This window comes from Lepisosteus oculatus, chromosome 7 (genome assembly GCF_040954835.1).
Source record: "Lepisosteus oculatus isolate fLepOcu1 chromosome 7, fLepOcu1.hap2, whole genome shotgun sequence".
Taxonomy (NCBI): domain Eukaryota; kingdom Metazoa; phylum Chordata; class Actinopteri; order Semionotiformes; family Lepisosteidae; genus Lepisosteus; species Lepisosteus oculatus.
The window spans coordinates 54,223,930-54,247,578 of NC_090702.1; the positions used below are offsets into that span (position 1 = coordinate 54,223,930).

General features: G+C 39.9%; 1 protein-coding gene across 1 annotated transcript in view; it reads left to right on the top strand.

The window, feature by feature from the left end:
- Positions 1–23,649, top strand: part of slc17a8 (solute carrier family 17 member 8) — a 33,925-nt gene extending 10,276 nt beyond the window's left edge. The window contains exons 2-12 of the mRNA XM_069192784.1: positions 3,119–3,371; positions 4,289–4,407; positions 11,208–11,322; positions 11,844–11,931; positions 13,885–13,971; positions 15,620–15,762; positions 16,635–16,784; positions 18,396–18,528; positions 18,787–18,897; positions 20,706–20,833; positions 21,955–23,649. Coding sequence (XP_069048885.1) covers positions 3,119–3,371; positions 4,289–4,407; positions 11,208–11,322; positions 11,844–11,931; positions 13,885–13,971; positions 15,620–15,762; positions 16,635–16,784; positions 18,396–18,528; positions 18,787–18,897; positions 20,706–20,833; positions 21,955–22,305 — 1,678 coding nt within the window. The 3' untranslated portion in view covers positions 22,306–23,649. The remainder of the gene's footprint in view (positions 1–3,118; positions 3,372–4,288; positions 4,408–11,207; positions 11,323–11,843; positions 11,932–13,884; positions 13,972–15,619; positions 15,763–16,634; positions 16,785–18,395; positions 18,529–18,786; positions 18,898–20,705; positions 20,834–21,954) is intronic.

The following is a 23,649-nucleotide window of genomic DNA, read 5'->3' on the forward strand; positions in this document are numbered from 1 at the left end:
GCATTCAGTCATACTCTGTTATAATTATAAGTCCCCGGAGGTCCATGAAACACCACCCAGGTCACTGAGAAGCTTCTGGTCTACCAGCTGATCAAATCTAGCAGCAGCCTTTCTGGTGCTACATGATTCTAATGGGTCTCAGCAACCCACCAGGACAGCATTGCCTTGGATGAAGCCTTACACTGTGCCTGGGGCTTGCAACAAAGAACCTGTCATTTCTGTATCAATCAATACAAAATGCCGAAGTGCATTCTGGGCACAACACGCACACTAAGACACTGGCGTCAGGGCTATTGTTTGGAAACTGGCCTTCAGAGCTACAAAGTTAAGAGACGTTTTGGGATGAAAGCAGAAGTTATCCCCAAAACCACTTCTGCCAAACAGACATTCTCAGCTGAAGTCTGGGAGGGATGAGTTAAGTCATTTTTGTCCCAGCAGTTCCAAATCATCCACATTCCTGACGCTGGCTGTGACTTTTCTTCTTTTTACTGTCCAGCGTGGAACGAATGTCCTCTTGTCCGCTTGCAGCTCGCATGTTGGTGCTGCCACACTCTCGCAGCTCTTCTGAGTTTCAAGTGTACTTTTGGATTTTGCAAACAAGGTCACAGCTGCTATCTCTATTGACACAAAACATCTTACACTTCTGTTCTGGTGAGTATATTGGCCTTTTCAGGCATGCTGCTATCAAAGGAATACATTAGGGACGACTGCCTCCTGACTTTTATGTCCTCTTAGGACAGGTTTCGTGATAATTTAATTGGTTGGAGACAGATGTCTGTAAAGCAGAAGACGTGCTTTATTTTGAGGCTTCCTCATCACCTCTTTTATATCATGAAAATCTTTCTTTTTTGACTAATGGATTACGACTACCCTTCATATTTAAGTAATTCCACACTGAAAATATGTATTGGCAACACGTCACGAAGGAGAAAGGCAGGACGCTAGGGCCACTCTGCATTGCAATCTCAATCTAAATGCTAAACAGAAAACCTCAGCAAACAAATTCTTTCTAACAAGACCTCGGGGAAGCTTTGTTTGCAAACATATTCACTGCAGATTTGATTCCTTTTAAAACGGCGGAGGAACTCAGGTGGAGATCTGTCCTCCTCAGATTAAAGTAAATCCAGTGTGGAAGAAGATGAGAGACGGGTAATGGAACAGGTGCAGCCTACGAACAATGATGTAACCTTTTGAGTGTTGTTCTGCGTGTACCGTGCTTTGTAAGGTCACCATCAGTGGCAGACCAGACATGCATAGCTGCTGTCAGGTGGGAATACATTCTGAGGACCTTTTGAAAAATGAAAAACAGAAAAACATTACTCTTAGTGTAACTCGGTGCCTGGGCTTCAAGAGTTACTGCGTGCGTCACTGCTCAGGAAACTTTTTGTTCATAGTCAGACTCACCTTGCAACCATATATGAGATACAAATTATTTCTTATTATGTGTTAGTCCATATTACAAAATGATGTTTTAATTCTTGTCTATACCTACATATTATTGTGAATTATTTGGACATTCTATGGTGAAAGTGAGACACATTTTTTTTTCAGATAATCAGGTTTAATATTCATCATGGCAAAAATACCTCATTAAAACAAGTATTCATAATAGTATTCCTCAAAAAGTATTCCTTAAAAGGGCCATTCCCACTTCAGTCCCATTAATTAATTATTGCTTTTTTATTTCTAGAAATCAGTGTTTCACAATTTTGATTTTGGAAACACTAGTGCATTTTCTCAGTGGTGGAGCTCTTGATCATCAAACACTTTTTAGAATTATTTGAATTTGATATTTCCTCTTTTTAAATTATCTTCAACTTTGAAAAATATTTACGGCTACAAATCAGCCTTAACCCTTAAGCTGCTGTACATTACCTCATTGGTCTGGTTCTCTGAATTCAATTGATCTGGCTCAAGCGGAATGAGGAATGTGTACTACAGGGATGGGGCTGATTAAACAGAATTCCCACCTGTGGCATTGCATGATCCATCACCGAGCAGTGCTAATATGGAGCAACAATGCATATGCAGGTTGACAATGTTCCGAAGAATGTTCTCCTAGTTACGTTTCCTGGCAACGACGCACCTAAATGAAGGATTCAGTGCAGAAAATAGTTAAGATATGAGATAAGACAGCTGGTGCTTGGACAAATCAAATTACCAAACATAAGGCTACCTGCCACTCAAAGACAACACGTCCGTTGTCTACCACTGGAAAGCTGTCACCAAGTATTGGGTTTCGAATCTGCAGGTGACGTTGGGAACTGGTCCTTTAGCCCACAGTGGGAGGCATACAGTGACTTGGGCTGTACCGTGCTATTGCTTCATGCCATCTGTTGATTGTGTGTGCAGCACTTTCAGATTCAACTACAACACTTCAAAGCTGCAATAGAGGGTACAAAGAACATTTTGCTTTGGTACGTAATGACTTTCGTCCGACTGTAAATCACACATTTACAAGACACCCGCACAGCACTAGTAGTAGTGCTGTGGATCGAGCTCATTGGCTGGTTCAGCAATGGACGTGGAGAGACGTGTTGAAGGTCCAGCAGCGACTGGCGAGTGAAAGAAGCCTCCAGCTCTTAGATCTTCAGCAGCCCCCATGAGTGCTGGATCACCCTCCCTCACCTCCTCAGAGAGATGTTTCTGTTTGTGACAGTTAACCCCGCATCACATCCTTTGATGAAGGGTTTCCTTTCTTGGGTACTTATGTGCTTCCTTTCATAACCAAGTAAGATCAGACTGCCACTCCCTAGGGAAATAGCCACACGTTTACACAGCATCCCTTGAATCCCATGTCATCCATTTAACATCCGAGAGAAGATTATTTCGATGCCAAGATAGATGCATATTGGCTCCATAACATCTTCGTAATGCAAAGCGTTTCACTGATTACACAGGAGCCATTATGAAGGATGTTGCATGGTCGCTCAATCCCAGAATGCCCCGGGAAGCAGGAAATGGGCGGTCACTCCCACTCCTGGAGGGCCAGGCGCTCGCCTCAGGGGGCTTGTCCACTGTTCGTGTGAGCTGCACGGGGGATAAAGGTCATGGGGAATTAACTACCGCACCGCAGGATGTATTCTTTTACCCATCTGCGCGTTTCCCTCCTTCCCAGAACAATCGATGGCACGAACGTCGAGGAAGACCACATCGAGCTGACGCAGGACGGCCGGCCCGTGGAGGCTCCGGTCAGGAAGCCGCCTCTGTGTGACTGCGCCTGCTGCGGGCTGCCCAAGCGCTACATCATCGCCATCATGAGCGGCCTGGGCTTCTGCATCTCCTTCGGCATCAGGTGCAACCTGGGGGTGGCCATAGTGGAGATGGTCAATAACAACACTGTTTACATCAATGGCACACCGGTGATGCAGGTAATGGCATCAAAGCAAGTTATGTCATTGTGGGTGAAACATCCAGGGCGCAATGCTGACATATCAAGCTGTTTAGAGACACAGCATGGTTTACAGGCAGCAACCGACTCAACAGTTCAGCAAATGCACTGCTACTGTACACACAGGATTCAGTATAAACTCCTTCAAATCTTTACTTTATTGAAATGTAGTACTAGTGGAGGGAATATCGCTGCCTTAAACAAAGACATTGAAATGTAAGTAAAGGCTCAGCATGAAACTTGTGCTGATGGGATTTATTAAATCCAATTAAAAATGGTTCTCAACATTAAAATGAGCACAAGGTGAAAGCCATTGGGAGTCACAAGTAATAGCGTTGAACTAATCAGAAAAAACAATAAATTCTCAATAGTGTTTCATTCATAGGGCTGAAAATGGACATTTAAAAATACATTTAAATATTTCAGTGGATTTACAGAACACTTTAGTTTGCTAATGAATTTTTGCCGGATATTACTGTCATGCTTATTTTAAAATGCATCATCACACAGGTTTTTGTAATACAATCAAATTGGTTCCCATCATATCAGGGTGTTACAAGTGATTTTTAGTCTTAATGAATCATCCCAATCAGATTTTTTTTCAGCAGAATGTGAGCTAATGACTTTTTGCACTTCAAAGGAAATCCACAGGAAAATAATGAAGGAAAGAAAGACCACAAACGAAAAATAAAATTTTGCCACTTCACAGAGGAGAAAACATAATCAGTGAAGTGGTTCAAGACTGGATTGCTAATTGGAGCATCTGGAATAACTATCTGTTTGGACCTAATCTGGTGTAACCAGCTGTGTAAATACTTTCATTATTGCTTATTTCTCACTACTGCAGTGAAAGCATGTGGGATGCATTGACTGTGAAGTGCTGTGCATGTTTTCCAGCCTGCACAATTTAACTGGGACCCGGAAACTGTTGGCCTGATTCACGGCTCTTTCTTCTGGGGCTACATTGTCACCCAGATCCCAGGAGGTTTCATCTCCAACAAACTGGCAGCCAACAGGTGAGGTGGGCGGGGCGAGAGCGGGGTGAGGGAAGTTGCATGAGGGCATTCTGACTCGTTTGCAACACAAGGTTAATCCAGAATAAATTAACATTTGTATGAGCTAGAAAAACATGGAGGAAGAAAAAGCAGATTGTTTTAGTGGGTGCAACATAACTCTTGCCCCAGAATACCTCTCACAAATGTCCTTAGACCTCAAACTGTATTGAAATAAAATAAAATAACAACGTGGTTCATAAGAATCTATAGGTAGGTTTGCATGTTTCAGAGCTGCAGCTTTGAGTTGTGTTCAATCATGAAATTCATGGGAATGTGGAACAAGCTACCCAGGCATATTGCTGAAGCATACTGAGCTTTAAGAAAATTCTGGATCAATTAGCGACTAGAGGCTAGATGGGCTGAATGGCCTGTTACAGTGTATTCCTGTTTTGTCATTTACCAGAATAAAAGCAAACAATATTAACTAAAATAAATAATCCCCAGTTTTGCCAATGCAGTGCTCCCATACTGTTCTGAGAGACCATGAGGCAGAACACATTTTTATGCTTATGGAAAACTGTTTTATCAGTTCAGGACACCGGATTGCGGTCACATTTCAAATGGGGCTTTTTAAATTATTTTACAAAATGAGAATATTTACTTGAAAGTGTTCATTATTTTACCTGGTACCAAAGTGACTTTCCTCCAAACCCATTTGAACGTGTGAACTGGATGGCTGGACTGTAACTGGCTCAACCCGAGTGAAGGACCTTGTTCAAGGGTACAACAGCTGTGCCCCAGCTGCAGTCCAGACCCACAAACATCCAGCTGCACCCTGGCCGCAGCTCCAGGGGTGCTCCTGCAGCTGGCCATGTGTCGACAAAACCCTGATCGCAATCTTGATTCAAAACACTTTCAGATTCCACGCATACATTTCCTTTCACTCCTTCATGCAGTACAAAATGTTTTATGGCACAAAGGACAAAAGAAATCAGGAATAATTATTTTAGCTAAATAGCATGGATTCCAAGGGCTCATGGGCGTTGCTGTCTATGTCCATCTATTCTCAGTCACCGCTTTGCCCTCACAGGGCCTTGCTGAGTCAGAGCCAGAGCCCAGCCAGTCTGGCACTGGGTAGGAGGTGTGCCAGTCCGCCACAGGCTTCCCTCTCTAATGGTCTCCTAGTGCAGGTTTATCCCTGTGCTTAACGGGTTAATGTGCATTACAGTAGTGTAAAATGCTGATAAGATGATACCAGGGCTGTAATAAAAGCTTCACAGAAAAGGGGACATGCAGCTGACAGAGTTAATAATTAAAGATTCGGCTTCTGATTTCACTATGGAAGCTTAGCTCTGCAATATTACAAGTGTCACTTACATACTGCCATGGAAACAATTACAGAAAAACTCTGTGATAAAACAGCAATAGAAATGAACGAGAAACACAGTATAATAGTAGCAGTTAGGCACTTAGGGAGCACCTTTCTCAGGGTGTGTTAGTTGGCCGTTTCTTGTACCCAAACCCAGGTCAGGGTCAGTCCTGCAGGCCTTTTGTAGACCAGTCCTTCTCATCTTGTATGGATTTAAATACAGGTTTGCTGTAAACGTTAAGCCGCTGGTACGAAAACATCATATTTGTATCCAAAGACTTTACTAAAAAAATATAAGTGAAGTCTTTTAAAGGTCCAACAGCCTGGTACATGAAAGACACACTGATCCATGCCTGCAGCCACAGGGCTGTGACAACAGAAAAGCAGACAGTACAGGATGTAGGAGAGTAACGAGAGTTCAAAAAAGTATGTTAAACAAACCAGTCTACCTTCTGCCTTTGTTGCGCATGAATTAAAAATTTAGACAATGAAGAAAAACTATTGTGGAAGAAATCAGAAAGAATAACATTCTACAATTCAACACGCAGTTAGGAATGGTTATGGAGGTGTCAGGCACAAAGTTCTGTCTCAACTGGCTTGGCAGCACAGCTGGGACCCACAGACAGGTAGAGGATGCTCCCACACCAGGAGCAGCAGCGCAGGGGGAGGGGTGGAGGAAGGATGCAGAAGGATAAATGCAAACGAGAGAGAGGCCGACTGTGGTGTCCTTCACTTTTCAGGAAGCTGAATTATAGAGAATAATGGGTTAGAATAATAGAGGTGAGGGAGACCTTGGCCACAGCCCAAACCTTGTTAAAATCATTACAAAATTACTGAGCATGATGGCTTCGGGATGATCATTTCTACAGGACACCGAATGGGAAAGGTGGGAACTGGGAATGAAATACAATGAACTTGCTTCTCTTTTGAGTTTCTGTGGTGGTAAGAATAAAAAAAAAACTAAACATTTTTTTTAAACCTTTCTCCAGAAAACCTTTTCCTTTTACCTGTTTATGGATGTAAGAACATACACAAGTATATGAGGCATTTTCCCCATAGTTTGGGGAAAAGGGTCAGCTTGGAAAAGGAGAGTTTCATTAATGTTAGTTTAAATGGAGAAAGGAACGAGAGAAATGGTCAAGTATCCTTTTTACTGATGTGAGGGCACTTAGAATTCTCTCCTCACTTTGCCATTTGCAAATAAACCCTTCTAGAATGATTTGTTGATTGAACTTAAAGAGATTCAGAAATGGTGTGCTGTAAAAGCTTTGAGACGAAGAGTAGGAGTACCAGTATGTTGCAATTGAAAAGCTTATCCAACCTCTGAATGATACGTACAGCATAATAAAGACCTTGTATACCTTTAACTCCTTTTCCCTCCAGACCTGTTAAAGGCTGTCTTCTAAATAACACAAATGTAAAATGCTGAACATAAAGTAGAAAAGATTTAATCAACGTGATGCATACAAGTTATATTTTTTAATTATTTTTTGAAAATGCAGAATGGAAATGAGACGTGTAGTTGATGAGAAATGCTATCTGTCCGCACTGCTACGTTCAGCTTGGACTGGGGTGGGAGGAGGAGGGGTTGTAATGATCAAGGGGCGGCCACCAGAGGCCGCTAATGTAACGAGAGTCATAATGATTGTTCTTCATAATCACCAGTTTCTGAACGCCGTTCCACAAGAACACAAGATGGGTTACAAACAGGAGGTGGTCATTCAGTCCTTTAGGCTTGTTTGGTTTCCTGGAAGACGTCAGGATATTGTCCCTCGAACTCACACGAGCCGAGTCCTTTTGCACGCGCATTTTTGTGCCAGGGAAACAGAGCAGCTGCCTTACAGGCTAGTCAGCACTCATGGTTTGATCCAGTTTCTCCTGCATTTGGCTCCTGAGGCCTTTGTTTGTACAGCTAATGTCAATCAATGCCATCCCTGATGCAGTCAGGATCTTTTATTATTCTATTTTGAAAAATCAAGTTGACTGACATTTTGGTAAAAGCAATTTACAGCATAATTATACCCATTTATACCTCTGGGCATTTTGCCGGGGCAATCTGCGTGGAAGGGGTTATAACAGCAATAGGGTGGCACTGTGGCACAGTGGTTAGCAGTGCTTCCACACAGAGCTGGGATCCTGGGTTCTGTTGTGGGTCTAGGTGCTGTCTGTGTGGAGTTTGCATGTTCTCTGAATGTTCACAGGGGTTTTCCTCCAGGTGCTCTGGTTTCCTCCCACATCCCAAAACATACCGTTTTCTGGGAAAAAGTGGCCCCGGTGTGAGTGTGTGTGTCTGCATGTGTGTCTGTGAGAGCCCTGTGATGCACAGGTGTGCTGTCCAGGGTGTGTCCTGCTTCACACCCGGTGCTTGCAGGGATATGAAGTTTCAGACACTCAAAGAAGGCTCCACGGCTGAAATGCTGAAACATTGTGTTTCTTTTCTTCTCTTTTCAGCAGGGAATAAACCTTTGCTTGTTCCTTTGTAGCCTACGTATGCTGACGGAGCTCCCTAATTGAACATCCAGACACACCCATTATGAGCCTCCTGACCACTACTTCCCCTGATGCCCATACTGACATAGCTCATACTTAAAGAACAGTCAGCACAGCAACTGAAACCAAGCACCTGGAAACAATATGATATAGAGATCTAGAGATCTGTAAAATAAAGCTTATTATTTAACAGGTTTTGTCTGTAGGTTGATGCAGTATAATAAGACACTGAAACATATGCTGCAATAACAAAGTACAACCAACAATTAAGTTAAACAATTAAACAAACAATTCTGTTTTCTCATTTTCATTAAGGCTAAGAACTGAAAGCAATGAACACAAGATATTTGAAATTTCTAGTTTGCTAGAGAACATAAGAATATACAGTAAGACAGAACACAGGAAAGGCCATCTAGCCTGACTGGCTGGTTTAATGGCTAATTGAGTCAAGAAGGACTAGTGACCACTGATGGACAGGACTGTATATTGAAATGTCAAAAAATAAAATGATTGTCTTCTTTAATACAGAAGTTTTTGTGAAGTCATTTTGGTTTCTATCATTATAATGTATTTAAGGCATTCTGAAGCCTATTTCTAGAAATTATGAACTAAAAATATCTTGATTACAAATAGTTGGCTCAGGACCATTGTTCTTGTTAAAAACCGATAAAGGACAATGTAATTGTAACGAATACACCCCTGCGTATAACGGGGATCTCAGCCGCCCAGGCTGGGGGAGATCTCCTTTAGCTCAGCTGGCAAGTTCCCTGTTGCGTGACACTGGAGATCCGGGCTCGTGCCCAGGGAGTGAGGGATGAACTGGCAGGGCAGGAGCAGCAAGGGTGGGAACCCCAAGAACCGATACATCATCATAAATCCATGAATATTTAACAAAGTGTTTGGAGGTGTTGCAAACTTGTTATTAATTAATGAATTGCCTTATAAAGCTACTTATGGCTGTGTGCTGAAAACAATGAAGAAGGCACAGGACACAGTGCCTTTCTCAGCACTCACCTCTATAGACATTGCTGGAGTAATGTGTTTTAAACAGAAAACATGTCCTGCTTTAAAATGGGACAGGCAAAATCACAATCAAGGTAAATCTCAGACACTACCATGTAGGTAGACATAGAGACTTTGTAAGAAGGATGCCAGTTTGTAGTATTCTTGATTCATTTAAATCTAGATTATATAAAGGTTTTATTGAAAATAAATCATTTTCTATATGGGTGAAAGAAAGTGAAGTTAGAATTTAGAATGAAGAGTGGCTTAAAATTTGTGAATTTCAATGGAGATATACTAACTCACATTTATGAAAAAACATTAAAAATTAATTTTTCATTACTCTGAGTCAGAAGGCGCACCATACTGGGGAAAACTCTAAATGTTGGAGACAGTGCGGAAACAAAGGTGGTCATTGGCATGTATTCTGGAACTGCCCTAAAATAAGGCTTTTCTGGAAGGAATTACATGAGGCCCTGGAAACTATATTTGAAAGGAATGTACCCTTTACATTTGAGGCTTTATATTTTGGTAAACTGGATTTTGATTGGAGGGGAACTGATGAATATTTGCTTGGAATCCTTATATCAGCAGGGAAGAAAGCTATACCAAGAAAGTGGCTTCTCACAGATCTACCAACAATGACTGATTGGATTAAATTAATAAAGAATATATATATAATGAAAAAAATTGTCAAATATTTGTCTAGATGGGTTCAGTACATTAAACCTTAAACGTCGGTTTTTGTTGAGATACAAAATAACTGAAATTTAATAAGGTATATTTATATAGTCTCCTCCCTTTTCAGATTCATAAATGTATACATCTTCCTCATGTTGACTGTGTGACTATGTACTGTATATAGTTTTGTTTAAAAATTATATAATTGTAAAATACTAGGGGAACAAACAGGAATAGACAATTTTTGTTTGTGATGTATATTCGAAAGTGAATTGTAAAAGTATGGCTGAATAATGGTGGTTTATATGTAAAATGGTTTTGTTTTGTTCTCTAAAATAAAAAAAAAGAATGATTAATTTCCACATTTTGCTTGGTGGAAAAGAAACAACCCTTTCAACATAAAGCACATTTGCATCTGTTAGCCCTGTCAAGTGGTTTAATAGAGCAATGTACCATAATGTGCCATAAATATGGAACACATAGGAGTTAAACTAATATCCTCCTGCTTCCGAGACCAGAGGCCTGACCACATTTCCACACGGCCTCTTGCCTTTTCTATTGGTGCAGATGTTCTTCTTAACCATTTTAGTTTTCCTGCTTTATTATTTATTATTCTCTCACCCTAGAAGTCAAATGCATTTGTTTTGTTAATAATAATGGAAAGAAAACAATAAAAAAGTTGTGGTATCATTTTTTAGGATATTTGGGAGGAATAGTGAAGCAGGAATGGAGATGTCACATTAGAAAATTAAGATTTGCAAGGTTTTCTTTTGACAGCCAAACCTTTTGGAGCTTACTGAACCTTAAATATACATTACAAAGGCATTAGATAATATTATTGCTAAACTGATACAATTCAGAGTTGGGATGCATATTCACTAGAACCTCTATCTTAACTGGATAAATATACCCATGAAACAATGATATTTTATATAATCTCTTAATCAATGATAATTTCTAGGTATAAAAATTGGAACAAGCAAATAATTCAAAACCAATTTCCAATTAAAGATATCACACAAACGAACAGCACATAAGACAAAGTTGAATTCAGGTACTGTATGTAATGAAAGAGTCAGTTTTGAGGTTTCTAAGGTGAAGCCACAATGAAGTCCAGAGAGGCTGTACATTTGTTTTAAGCTGATATGGCCTGACTATGAGTGACCAGAGACGTTTCCCTAGACATCAAGAGCTGAGTATAACGATGTTTTCCCTAATCACACTGCAGCCAGAAACACTCCTCAGCAATTAAATACAAACATGTGTGTTTCTCTCCTAGGGTGTTCGGAGCTGCTATTTTCTTGACATCAATGCTCAATATGTTTATACCGTCTGCGGCAAGAGTCCACTACGGTTGTGTTATGTTTGTGAGGATCCTTCAAGGCCTGGTGGAGGTAAGAGACAGTTCACCCATCACACAACAACAACAACAACAACAACATAGTTTTGGAAAGCCTTTGGTGATAAACAATGGAGTTTCAAGCTCTCCTACCTTAATAAAATTAAATATAATTGAATTAATTCAAATAGCAATATCAATTTGTACTGTGGTCATGGTGTGAAACGGAGTGAAGGGTACTGCTTTCTTCAATCAGAATAAATCGTACATCATGCATTCACTGAACAGTGTTCACCACTGTAGCAATAAGACAATGCAGACCTTGTTTCCCATGAGTGTTGTTTTTACGCACCACAGATTTCTCGGCCTTGGTAAGCTCTGAATGGCCTTGTCTTCGCCAACCTGGGTGGATGTCCGGGAGTTGCATTATCCACTTCAAGCATCTCTGCGACATTAAAATTAAATACAATGCTTATTTGTAAATAAATATGTGATCAAAGAGTCTCCTTCACTTTGATAAGTAAATAAACCATGCCTTTTTTTTTAATCACAGAATTTTGATGTATCCGTGTTTAGGGCGTTACCTACCCAGCATGCCATGGGATGTGGAGCAAATGGGCGCCACCGTTGGAACGGAGCAGACTGGCCACCACATCCTTCTGTGGTCAGTGTCTCTATAGTTCTCATCTTCTTGGGGACACCTAGTCTTAATTTACAGCGACCCGGTATCTTTTGGACAGTGGTAAGTAAGTTTGAGTCCCCTTACAACTAGTTGGTGGTTGTGTACTATCAGTGTTACGGACGTGGTCTGCAGTCCGCGTCGGGTGCTGTAGTACACCCTATGCAGTGCGGTAAGAGCTGGAGGAAACGGGAGGCGTGGTATGGGAGAACACACAGGGGTTTAATGGTATACAAAATAACAGTGACAGTCCAGGAGACAGTGAACAGGGGAGACAAAGAGTGGCGTCCAAATCTTAGCAGGTCCGAAGGAGGGTCAGGCCACAGTCCAAGAGTCCGTTTACCATAGATCCCTCCGGAGATGTGACGAGGTTAAAATACCCGGGAATGGGGAAAACACTATCAGACAACCAACACAGAGATCCTGGGATAACGGGGCAAGGTCCTCCAGATCAGATGCTGCAGCTATGGTAGACTATTGTCTATAAACAATGTTAAATCGTTTAACAAATTGTGGAGATCAATTCCATCTAAAATGTTTAGGGGTCTAGTTCAGAATGCACAGATATCTAGGAATGCTAACCACTGTGCTACCAGGCAACCCAGCAACATATCTATTACAATCAATTAGATAATTCAACCACTCTTTTCAGTAGAGATCACTAAGATATCACTGTACTATACTCAGATGGTCGAGTTTGCTTTAGGTATCCATAACATGGTTAGTAAAGGGATTATATCTCGTATTTTGGAATCAAGAATCACAGAGTGGAGTCCAACTTTACAGATTTGCTTTTTTGACCACTGATGATATTGTGGAGATTCCCTTGAATGATGATACTGAAACGCCCAAGCAAAAAACTAATACCCTTACTGACAAAATAAAAAAAAATGAACAAAAAAAGAATCACATCACATATGAAAAATGAAAAACACACCTAATTGTAATGTTTCCATTTACTTTGATTTCAGAAATCTGTTCAAAAGACCAGATGTAATAAACTCCTACTTCTCATCTTGTCCAATTTCTCCTTCTGTAGCAGGTCTTTTTTAAATACAAAATAAAGAATAATAAATAAATACATAAATACAAATTATATTTTTGAGCATATGTTTGGAGGTTAGGGTAAAAAAGATGTCTCTGTTTGCTCTGAGGAGTTTATTTATAAATGTGCAAGTTGGAAAATTGATTCTTCTTTGCTTTGTACTGCAGTATATTTTCAATGTTATGCAGAAAACGAGCCTTCTGATTTAATGAGCATTTGGTGCCATGGAGACCTGTGCTCTCTACATTAGGTTTTTGATGAAGAGTACCTGCAGATGTTTCAACTGCCTCAGCCCACAGCTGGAAGATATTTCTTTTACTTAGGCATATTAAGTCTTATTCCTTCTTGGATACTTTGTATTAAGCTCTTTCGGAAATAACTTGCTTTTTCCTGGTATTAATTGTTATTATATTGAATATCCTGTTACAATACAATCAAAATAATATCAATGGTCATATAATCAAAACATGTCTGGAAGCCTCTGACCATAGAATATGACTTTTATTGTTAATGTTACAATCTCAGGCTTTTTGTGATGGCACGCGTTTTCTAAAATTAAAGAATGATTTGTAAAACAGCAATCCCCCTAATCCTAATGGTGACTTGTGCCTTTGCACCTGTAGATCAGATGGTGCATGTTGCTACTTTGTTGATTTTTGCTTTGTTAAACCATGCCATATAGTCATCACTAGCAGAGATAAATAGTGGGATAAGCAATGGAATGGCAAAATGATGGAATAGGTCTTTCAAGATATGAGTGGATGAGATCTTCAGAGTGATCCCCAACTAACTTACCAAATAGACAAGATGAGCCTACCGTCATTTATAGCTGAACTTATGATCTTTTTACACTCCAACATTCTTTCTCCAACTGTAATGTGGTCTGTCTACAGGTTCATATGCTGGTGCTGTGATTGCTATGCCTTTGGCAGGTGTCCTGGTGCAGTACGTTGGGTGGTCATCTGTTTTCTATGTATATGGTAAGGCCTTCGAAGAACAAAGCATTCCAAACAAGACTACAAAATGCACTGGGAATGAAGCATGGAGAATGCAAACTGGCTGATGTTCAAATACACGAATACGAGATTACAAGGCGCCCACTGCCCATTAATTGCAGATAAAGGAGAGATAAAACAGCTTCAGATGGCATTGATAAAGACTTAATACCCCAAATGGAGGAAATTACCAAAGATTGCCATCCATTTTTATTAGTCTAAGCCAGGTGTGTAATCCGTAATGCATAAGGATTTGGCCACATCATACACTGGTAAAGTTAAACCAAGCTCAAACCGGCTCAAGAGATAAGGTCTTTTTTTCCATTATCTCTCAGGTTTATAGAGAAATAGTGTGTCTTTCAGAAGATGCCTTCAAACATGTTAACATTAGATAAAAGGTTAGTGCAGCCTGTGTTTACGATTCATCCTGAAATATGCTAAGACCTGCCCTGTCTTTGTCAACTCATTTGTGTTCCCAATGTCCCTTTCTTTACTAAATCCTCTATTGCATTGAGTGTAATTGCAGTGTGATATCTAGCAATGCCTTGTAATGACACCCATTAAAATTGATAATTGAGGCTGAATTAAAATGTATTCGCATGTAAAATCTAAATAAAAAACTAATTTATTACAACTTATTTTTTGTAAAAATAATAATATTTTCTTATAATAATGTTTGGCAGTCCTATATTTGCTATGCTAGTAAACTTGAACATACTATAGCTAATATTTGAACCCATCAGTCCATTATCTGGGTTATTTGCTACCTGATTTGTAAACTGAGCAGTTGAATGTTTACCGTGAGGGTCACAGAGTGCTATGGACTTTGTTCCACTACATCTCCTTCTCTGTAAATCTAATGTTACATTGCTTGCCTTGGAAGTGTCCAGTCCAGAGGGTGTCTTGCCTCATGTCCATTGCTTGCTGGGATAGGGCTGGATGCGTTAACTTACTAAAACGTCTGTCCAGATTGAATTGTGTTCACAGTTACAGGTACTACTGTATGGCTTGAATCAAGTGTGTTTTTGAGCCATTTTGCAGTCCAAGGAAGATGTAAAATACCATACCGTTGCCTTTTTCCAGCCTGGGCTATAACTGGAAAGAGGGCAATACATGAGAATGGAGTATTGCTTTTTCAGCCCCACCTGTAGTGTAGAGAGGAGACAACTTGCAAATCTGACATGTGCTCTTAAATCGCTTTCGTAGATGGAGAATTTTGGAGGCAGTGTTCATCGCCTTCTCAATTATTAATGCTAACAGGCTACTTTTGTACTGCAAATCTGTCAGGGTTTGTAGTACTAGATTAATCAAAGAGGCTATACTTTCAGCAGGAGAAAAAGTAGAATTGTGTTCCTGCAAAAACAAGGAAAAACACTGAGTGAAAGTCTACACCAGGCAATGTCTTCAAGACTTGTGTACTAAAATGTACACTATACATACATTTATAAAGTGTTATTTAGCTGTTATTTCATTATTGTTTGTTCAGAAAAGAAAACAAGTACCACTGGAGTGCCCCTGCAGCATGGGGACAATATGAAATAGAGGTGTTATATGCTGAAGAGCTTCAGATAATGCAAGACTCTTTCCTGAAGGGAGAAGGAGAGTTTTGATCTGTGTTGTTTGTTGCCATTAGGAGTGTTCGGGTTAGTGTGGTACATTTTTTGGCTTTTGCTTGCTTACGAGAGCCCTGCTGTGCATCCTACGATCACCGAAGAAGAGAAGACATACATCGAAACAACCATAGGGGAGGGCATGAACTTACTGAGTGCCACTGAGGTATGGCTCCCTTCAAAATAAATCATTTCTCCCCAGTGGTGCAAAATATGTCGAAGATTTGCTACTGTCTTTTCACAAAATGTGCTCAAATGTTGAGATAGTCAAAATGTATTTTTACATATGTAAATTGTAATATATTGTAAGTATTAAGTATTGTAAATATTGCATATTACAAGTAATAGTTGTACTTGTTTAGTGATAGAGATTAAATCACAGCTGTATAATTATAACACGACAATGCTTGTAATGTAGAATATTCATCTTTCACACAAAAAGTAAAGCTAGAGATTTTGTATTGGAAATATGATATGTAAGAATTCTCTGTAATGTTTGCAATTTAAAATGACATTGTAAACCAGGAAAAATACATTATTAATTGTTAGATGAATGGCCTGCTTGTGCAATTTATGTAAAAGAGTAAGAAAGTGTCACAGATAGCTAATATATCAGGTACTTCTCTACAATAGACAGAATTGTGGATCAGAATAAGATCTCAATATTTGAATCCACCAAGATGGATTTAATAATCCATCAGAAAGAATTTGATATTCCAAGAACATCTCAATTGCATTGCATTTACAGTGTTAAACTCTGCTTTGAAGTTTTGAATTTGATTTCTGTGAGTCCAACTTCACTGTTCAAAGTTACGTTATAGAGGGATATCCTTCACATGTGCAGAAAAGCTGCCATGCGAACAGGTGGATTACATACCTCCAGTGTTGTGAAACACAAGAGCTAAAAAAAATGTTCATTCCCAGAACTCACAGTGACTCACGGGGCCCATTTGCGCTCAAAAACGTATAAGCTTGAAGTGCTTTGAAGCCATGAAAAATATCATATTAACAATACGACATGGATCTGAACATCTCTAGAAATTCAAGACCCCCTGGAGAAGGTTCTTCACATCCATGCCAGTCTACGCCATCATCGTGGCCAACTTCTGTAGGAGCTGGACCTTCTACCTGCTGCTGATCAGCCAGCCGGCCTATTTCGAAGAAGTGTTTGGTTTCGCTATCAGTAAGGTAGGCCTGGGTTAATTGGTTAATTGGTCATTAAGTAATTGGTAATTCATTGGTTCTTAGAATTGTCTGTTTTCCCAGTTTATTCCCATTGGCTCTAAACCTCCACTCTTATGAGATCCAAAAGATGTCGGTTTCACCCTGATGTGCCAGTTATCATTGGGCAACGTGCCCCAGTTTTGCCACTCAGCTTCAACACAACCCTAAATGACACCACACCGCAACCAGAACCAAGTGTCCTGCAGAAAACCCTGACAGAAAGAGGAAGTGTGGGCAGAGCCCTCTGTCTCGCACTCCCTGTGCGGGAGGTTCAGAGCTGATCAGAGGAGAGGAACAGCCCCAGCTGACAGGCTTGCATGCCTGCAGGTAACCAGGAAGATGAGGAGAGTCAGTGGGAACTACTAATCAGCCAAGTGCGTAATCCCAGTCACAGGACTCTCAAGTGTGCTCTCAAGTGTGTGCCATTACTGGTCCAGCAAGAGAGCGAGCTGTATTGTCCTTATCATCTGGATGTATCGGAGACCTCTCATTTTTAGTGGCACGCAAAAAAGAAGCATGACATTGTTACAAATCGGGGGCTACAGATCTAGAGAAATATGAGGAATAACCAAGTGGATAAATCAATAATTAAAATAATCATAACCCCCAGCTTATAAATAAAAAGTAAATCATTCAGGTACACTGGGTTGAACAAGTGTTTATTAACAATGACAATACAAATACAACATAAATATACAACATACAAGTTACACTATGTAAACATTTACAAATAAGGCATAACGTCATAACCACCCAGAAAACCCCAGACTGCTACCAAGTACTTGAAGAGAAAGCTGCCTTCTAAACTAACAGAATATGATCTGGGTGTCTGCAGATCTCTCTCTCTCTCTGCAAATTCAAATGCTGCAAACTGAATGGGAACCTATCTTCCTATTCCAAAAATGCACCCAATAACCAGGAGAGGCCATTTGTAGCCAAGGAATTCTTTACGCAGGAAATTGGAGTTCCCTAAATATCACAGGATTGAAAGTTCTCTTAACTGGGTTCAAATACTTAGATCTAATCTGTTTTATCCAGGTGATCCGGACAGGGAGATCTTGCCTTCCCTCTCTCCTGCTTGTTGATTCTCTTCCCTTCTTTTCTCTATCTTCATCTTCATCCCTTTTCCCTCCCGTCTCCCTGTTTTATGTTCAATTCCTGGACTGTTGATTGACATTTACCCAGAACTTAATCAGCTGAGGTAAACCAAGGTAAACTTTCCAGTTGCATTGATCATTGAATCTGGGACCCTTACATCTCAGAAGACATTCCCTTGCTTTAAGTCAGGAATGTTGACACAAGCCAGGTGTTACCCTGTATCTAGATTCACTTCATAACAATATTTTAGGAAACATTTCTATCAATTCAAGTTGAAACAAGCTCCTAATATTGATTCATGCCATTATGTTATGTCCCAGTGTCTTCTTTGGACACACAGAAATGCCGTTTGGGAAATGCTTGCATGACTGTCTGGGTGACTGTGTGCTATTCAGATGTCAGTCAAGCAGAAATCCAATACTGCTGAACCCATCGCCATTCTGATCCTGCACTTACAGTCATTTCCTTTGGCACCAGGTTGGGATTCTGTCAGCAGTACCTCACATGGTGATGACTATTGTTGTCCCCATCGGAGGACAGTTAGCAGATTTCCTGAGGAGTCGGAAGATCTTGTCCACAACAACAGTCCGAAAAATCATGAATTGTGGCGGTAGGTGTAAAATTCCTGTTTTGAGAAAAATGGAGACACCCGTTCATCTTTTTAAGGTATTACCAAAGGAGTTTTATCATTTTCTGCAAACGCAACTAAATTGGAAAAGAGGGGTGAAAATTCAGGAGTGCATGATAACGCTAGACACAAAAATCAGTAACATGTTTGTGATAATCCTGAATATCTATGACCTGATATGAATTTGAAATTGAAGTGTGCTTAGTTCATGTGCGATATGAACGGCTTCTTTGTCCACAGGCTTTGGAATGGAGGCCACACTGCTCCTTGTGGTGGGTTTTTCTCACACGAGAGGAGTAGCCATCTCCTTCCTGGTTCTGGCAGTGGGGTTCAGTGGATTTGCAATTTCTGGTGAGCAGCCTGTCCTCACCACATGTACAGCAAAACTAGACTCTGGTTTCATTTTTTGTTTTCTTTAAAGCGATTTAAAACTTTTAACAAGAAACACAAACTAAGGTACTGCATAAAATGTACTAGAAACATCTCAGAATACATCAGCAAAAACGCCAGTAAAGATGCTTCAAACATGCTTATACCTTTCTACAGTTTTCTTTCTGAGGTCTAACTCTTCGATGTAAGTCACCAAAAAATGAATGGATGTATAAAACAATCAGGGATAAATAGACCTCAATCGGTTTTTAAAAATTCAATTGAAGGACCACAAATCTTATAGGATCGTTCCAGAGTGCTTATCATGTAGGAACGAATCCTCTCCATTGTCATAGTGGAGACTGTCTCATTGAGCAGCTCTTGACACAGGTTCAAAGACAGATTTCCATTCTAAAGAAAAGTTTTTTTTTTCCAAAACTATTCCGAACATAAGTACTGATTGTTCTACCTTTGTCTGGTTTCATTTTTAACACAAGGCTGCAGCAGATGTTCTGTAGGGATACATGCACTATGAGAATAAACTGAATGGATTTCCTATGTGTTTTACATAAAAATTTAATTTTTTCAGCCACAAAGTGTAATTCAATGTGTGTGGTTGGTGACGCTTGTGCTTGACATTTACATTCACAAAGAAAGCATTATAATTTCTAGGAGGAAAATATGGTGTGCATTTAGAAAAAAGCTTGGATATCTACTTAAACATGCCGGTAATTTAACAACTATCAATAATCAATTAAAGAAACATGCGTTTTTAATTAAAGAAATGTTCTAAATGAATGAACAAAAGTCCTAAGGGTGCTGTATATGAATTTTCTGTGGCTCTTAAAATATGCATTTAACCTACTCTAGTGCAGAGCAGATGCACATTATCTAAATATTTGATAGCATTGGAGACTCCTAGAGAACTTAAGTGGCTAAACTGCAAAATGGATCTGCCTACAGGATTGTTAAAACTCACCTAAGCTCAAGATCTTTCATTCTTTATATTTTATTGCATGATGAAGCTTTCAATTTATGTAGGTACAGCAGCCTGTAAAGTAAATAACAAAAATAATGCAAATTGAAATTCAGCTTGTTTTTTCAAGTAGTTAAAACCACTGCATTTGGATTTTAATCAAGAACTCTTCCACCAATCCCTCTTCAATAATCGTAGTTCTGCGCCAAATGTGGAATCACCAATTGTTTATCAAATAAGCTTATTACGACAGTCTTTATAACAGTACTTGCCCTCCTCCATAACCAACATTATTATTGTCATCTGCCCCTTTTCACACTGCAAGGTGTCTTTAGGAGAGACTGGAATCTAACAGAGGGGTGATGCAGCTCCGGCCACCCAGGTCGCTCTGACAAAGAGCCCAGGAAGTCCCAGAGGTCACTCTTCTGTCTCAAGTCTGAGATTACCAGGCTCACCCACACTCTGCCACAACTGTCCATTCTCGGTCAGTTGTGGGTTGCTGGCCGGTCATATTACCTGGACAGCTACCTCTGGGCTACAGGGACCAGCCTGCATTCAAAGCAAAGGCCTTTCGTTTGGGTCTTTGTGCTGAAGTACAGTAAGACGGAAAATTACAGAACATCTACACAACAGCTTAGAGTGCTTTTTCCTCCTCTGCTGGGTTTTTTGTTTTTAAAGCTCTTGCTTCGATGGACTTTATGCTTATTTCTCTGAGCTTCAAAGAAAAAAAGAGCCATGTTTTTTTCCCACAAAATTCCCTAGTGTGTGTGTATACTGTATGTTTTTTCTAATAAACATTATTTTTTGTTTGCAGGATTTAATGTAAATCATCTGGACATTGCCCCTCGATATGCCAGTATTCTGATGGGGATTTCTAATGGAGTTGGGACTTTGTCTGGAATGGTGTGTCCACTCATTGTAGGGGCCATGACAAAGCACAAGGTACATTGGCACTCTTGCTACACAGGCCAAATGATGGCCATAGGTGAATACTTGGTGTCTGCCTTTCAGATTTAAAAATACTTTCTGTAAATGTATCTATACCAATGCTAACATGGGCATTTTTAGCTTTAAAATAATATCCAGTCATTTGCTTTATTTGGAAATAGCAGCAGCATGGAGTAATGTTTGGGACACTGTTGTGCTTAATGGGAGGATGTGGACACAAATCCTGGATTTCCTTCTCTTCAGCAAAATACTTGACTTCCATTACTCCATACAACTGCTAAGATGTATTAACGGATCTCCAGGCCATAACTGTAAATGAGAATTTGTTCTCAATATAAAAAAATAAAAGCAGTGGAAGTGATGGGCTCAGAACTCTCTGAAATGCAGGTGTCTTCTACTTTTAATATATAATCTTATAATAAATTGAAAATAGAATTAGTCATGTCAATTTTAATTATTCTTACTCAGATAATCAGTTAGACCAAAGTAACTCCAACAATCTCTTCCAGATGTTTCTTGAGTAAAGCTAAGGTATCAGTTTCAACAATATGGCTGGATAACTTCAAAGAAAATCAAAAGCACTGGTTTCAAAAGTTAAAAAAAAAGAGAAATTAGATGAACGTTATATAATCAACGAATATGTTTCATGTCAGAATGTGTTACTGAATTTACAATGTAAGACTTGTTTAAAGATCAGAGTGAAAACTGACCAACATTTCAGTATTGGAAGAGTAAGTGAGCAAGTCCTGTCAGCTCCTAGGATCGTGGTTTAGTTGTATGCTGAGTTGACAAAATTCTGAGCCACAGAAAAATTGTAAAACCCTTTCCATTATATGCCCTTAATTCAATTTAAGGCCAGGGCTCATGGGGTTTATCCTTAATGACAACAGTAATAAAGGAAAAATGATTATTTCCAAATATAAGTAACAATGTAAGAAACAACTATCGGTTTGTGGTTCCGACACTATTGTGCTGACGTATGGGACACCGCATTTCAGCACTAGGGAGTCTTGATGGCTCACAGAAGTTTAGTGTCAGTTGTGTAAGATAGAGAATAAGAGGCAATCTTTCTGTGATATAACATGATCTCAAAGTTTGTTAATTTTTTTTTGCAGACTCGAGAGGAGTGGCAGAATGTGTTTGTGATTGCCTCCATGGTGCACTACACCGGCGTGATCTTCTACGCCATCTTCGCTTCGGGGGAAAAGCAGGACTGGGCCGATCCGGAGAGCACCAGCGAGGACAAGTGTGGGTTCATAGAAGAAGACGAGCTGGCGGAGGAGACTGAGCTTAACAGCGAGAGCTTTGCCTCGAAGAAGAAAACGTCGTATGGAGCCACAGTCCAGAACCCAGGCAATCGCAAGAAAGGCTGGAAATCCAAGAAGGGAGTCACTATGGACCTGCAGGACAATGAGCAGGGCTCTTACCACTATGACAATGGGAACTTCGAGGAGATGTCTCAGTGACACTCGATGGAGTCAGGAGGCAAAACGTCACAGCATAGACTACCGAAGTTTGACATTAGTTTTAATTCGTTACGAAAAAGGCCATTTTCCAGAGAACACACAGTAACACAATGCATTTCCCTGTAATGTTTTTCCTTCCAGCATTCTCAAAGGGACCATAAATTCACCTCTTGATCCTACATACAGATTATGCCTTACACAACTTAAATGTCACGTATGTGTTCGGTAAAAATACAATAGGACCCTACCTGTCTCCCTGCTTGTGAGCAGATCAGATTCTTCAGGGGGTTAAACTTTAATTTCAGGAACAAACCTGACAGATGATGTGTCAGTGGATACTACTAGGGAAGCAGGAAGAACTACAAGGGACCTATAATGGCACCCAAGGCCTGATAACGAACAAGAAGACATATTTAAATGTGACAATGAATAATGTGATATTGGACTCAAAGTTCAAAGGAGGCCTTTTAGCCAAAACACAAAATGTTACCTTTGTTTCTTTTTCAAATATTTTTGTCTGCACCATGATTTTGGCTGGTGCTGTGATCTCCCCAGTTCAAAGGCATGTAGTAGTTACTTTATATATTTTAAACGCTAAAAGTTTTTTTTAACTGTTGTATTCGTGCAAGAGAAGCAAAGTTTGGTGTGATTGCCATCAGTGAAACATACAGAACTGTGGTGGTCTGTCCTGCTCTTGCAAAGACACAGCCCAGATGGCTTTAAAAGTCACACTACTCTTCAGTTTCTGGAACCAATACATTCTGCTCGGTCAGGCAGGAGATGTGTTCAGTTATTATATTACATGTGTCCTCTGTTACACACAACTCAATGATCAGGTGTGCCCACTTGTGAAATGTGCTTGAGCAAATCTGACCATCCCAGCATGCAGTGACATATATTGTACTCAAACAGAGCACTGCAGCAACCATAACTACCTACTGGATACATGGACATTGGGTAAATTAAGAAGAACTAAAAGTGTACGTGATTCAAATGCCTTTTTCAAACAATATGCAATTTCACATATTCAGTGAGGGAAATGTCTTTTCCTTCCTAAGGGTTGGCAGATCAGAGAATTAGAGACCTCCTAATGAGAACCTGCAAATTTAATTAGGGATGTTACAATATACCAATAATACAGTATATTGAATATGTTTTTTATTATGGGAAACATATTTGCTTATATGTTATTGTTGTTGTTCTTTCTTGCTTGGTGAGGTTTTTTTAAACATGCACTTTATTATTAAGAATCCAGACATGTATGTCATTGTGTTCAAGTGATCAAAGCAGTCTTTTCTGTGAGCTTTCTTCATGAATTAAAGTTTGTATTGTCACATCTCTAAA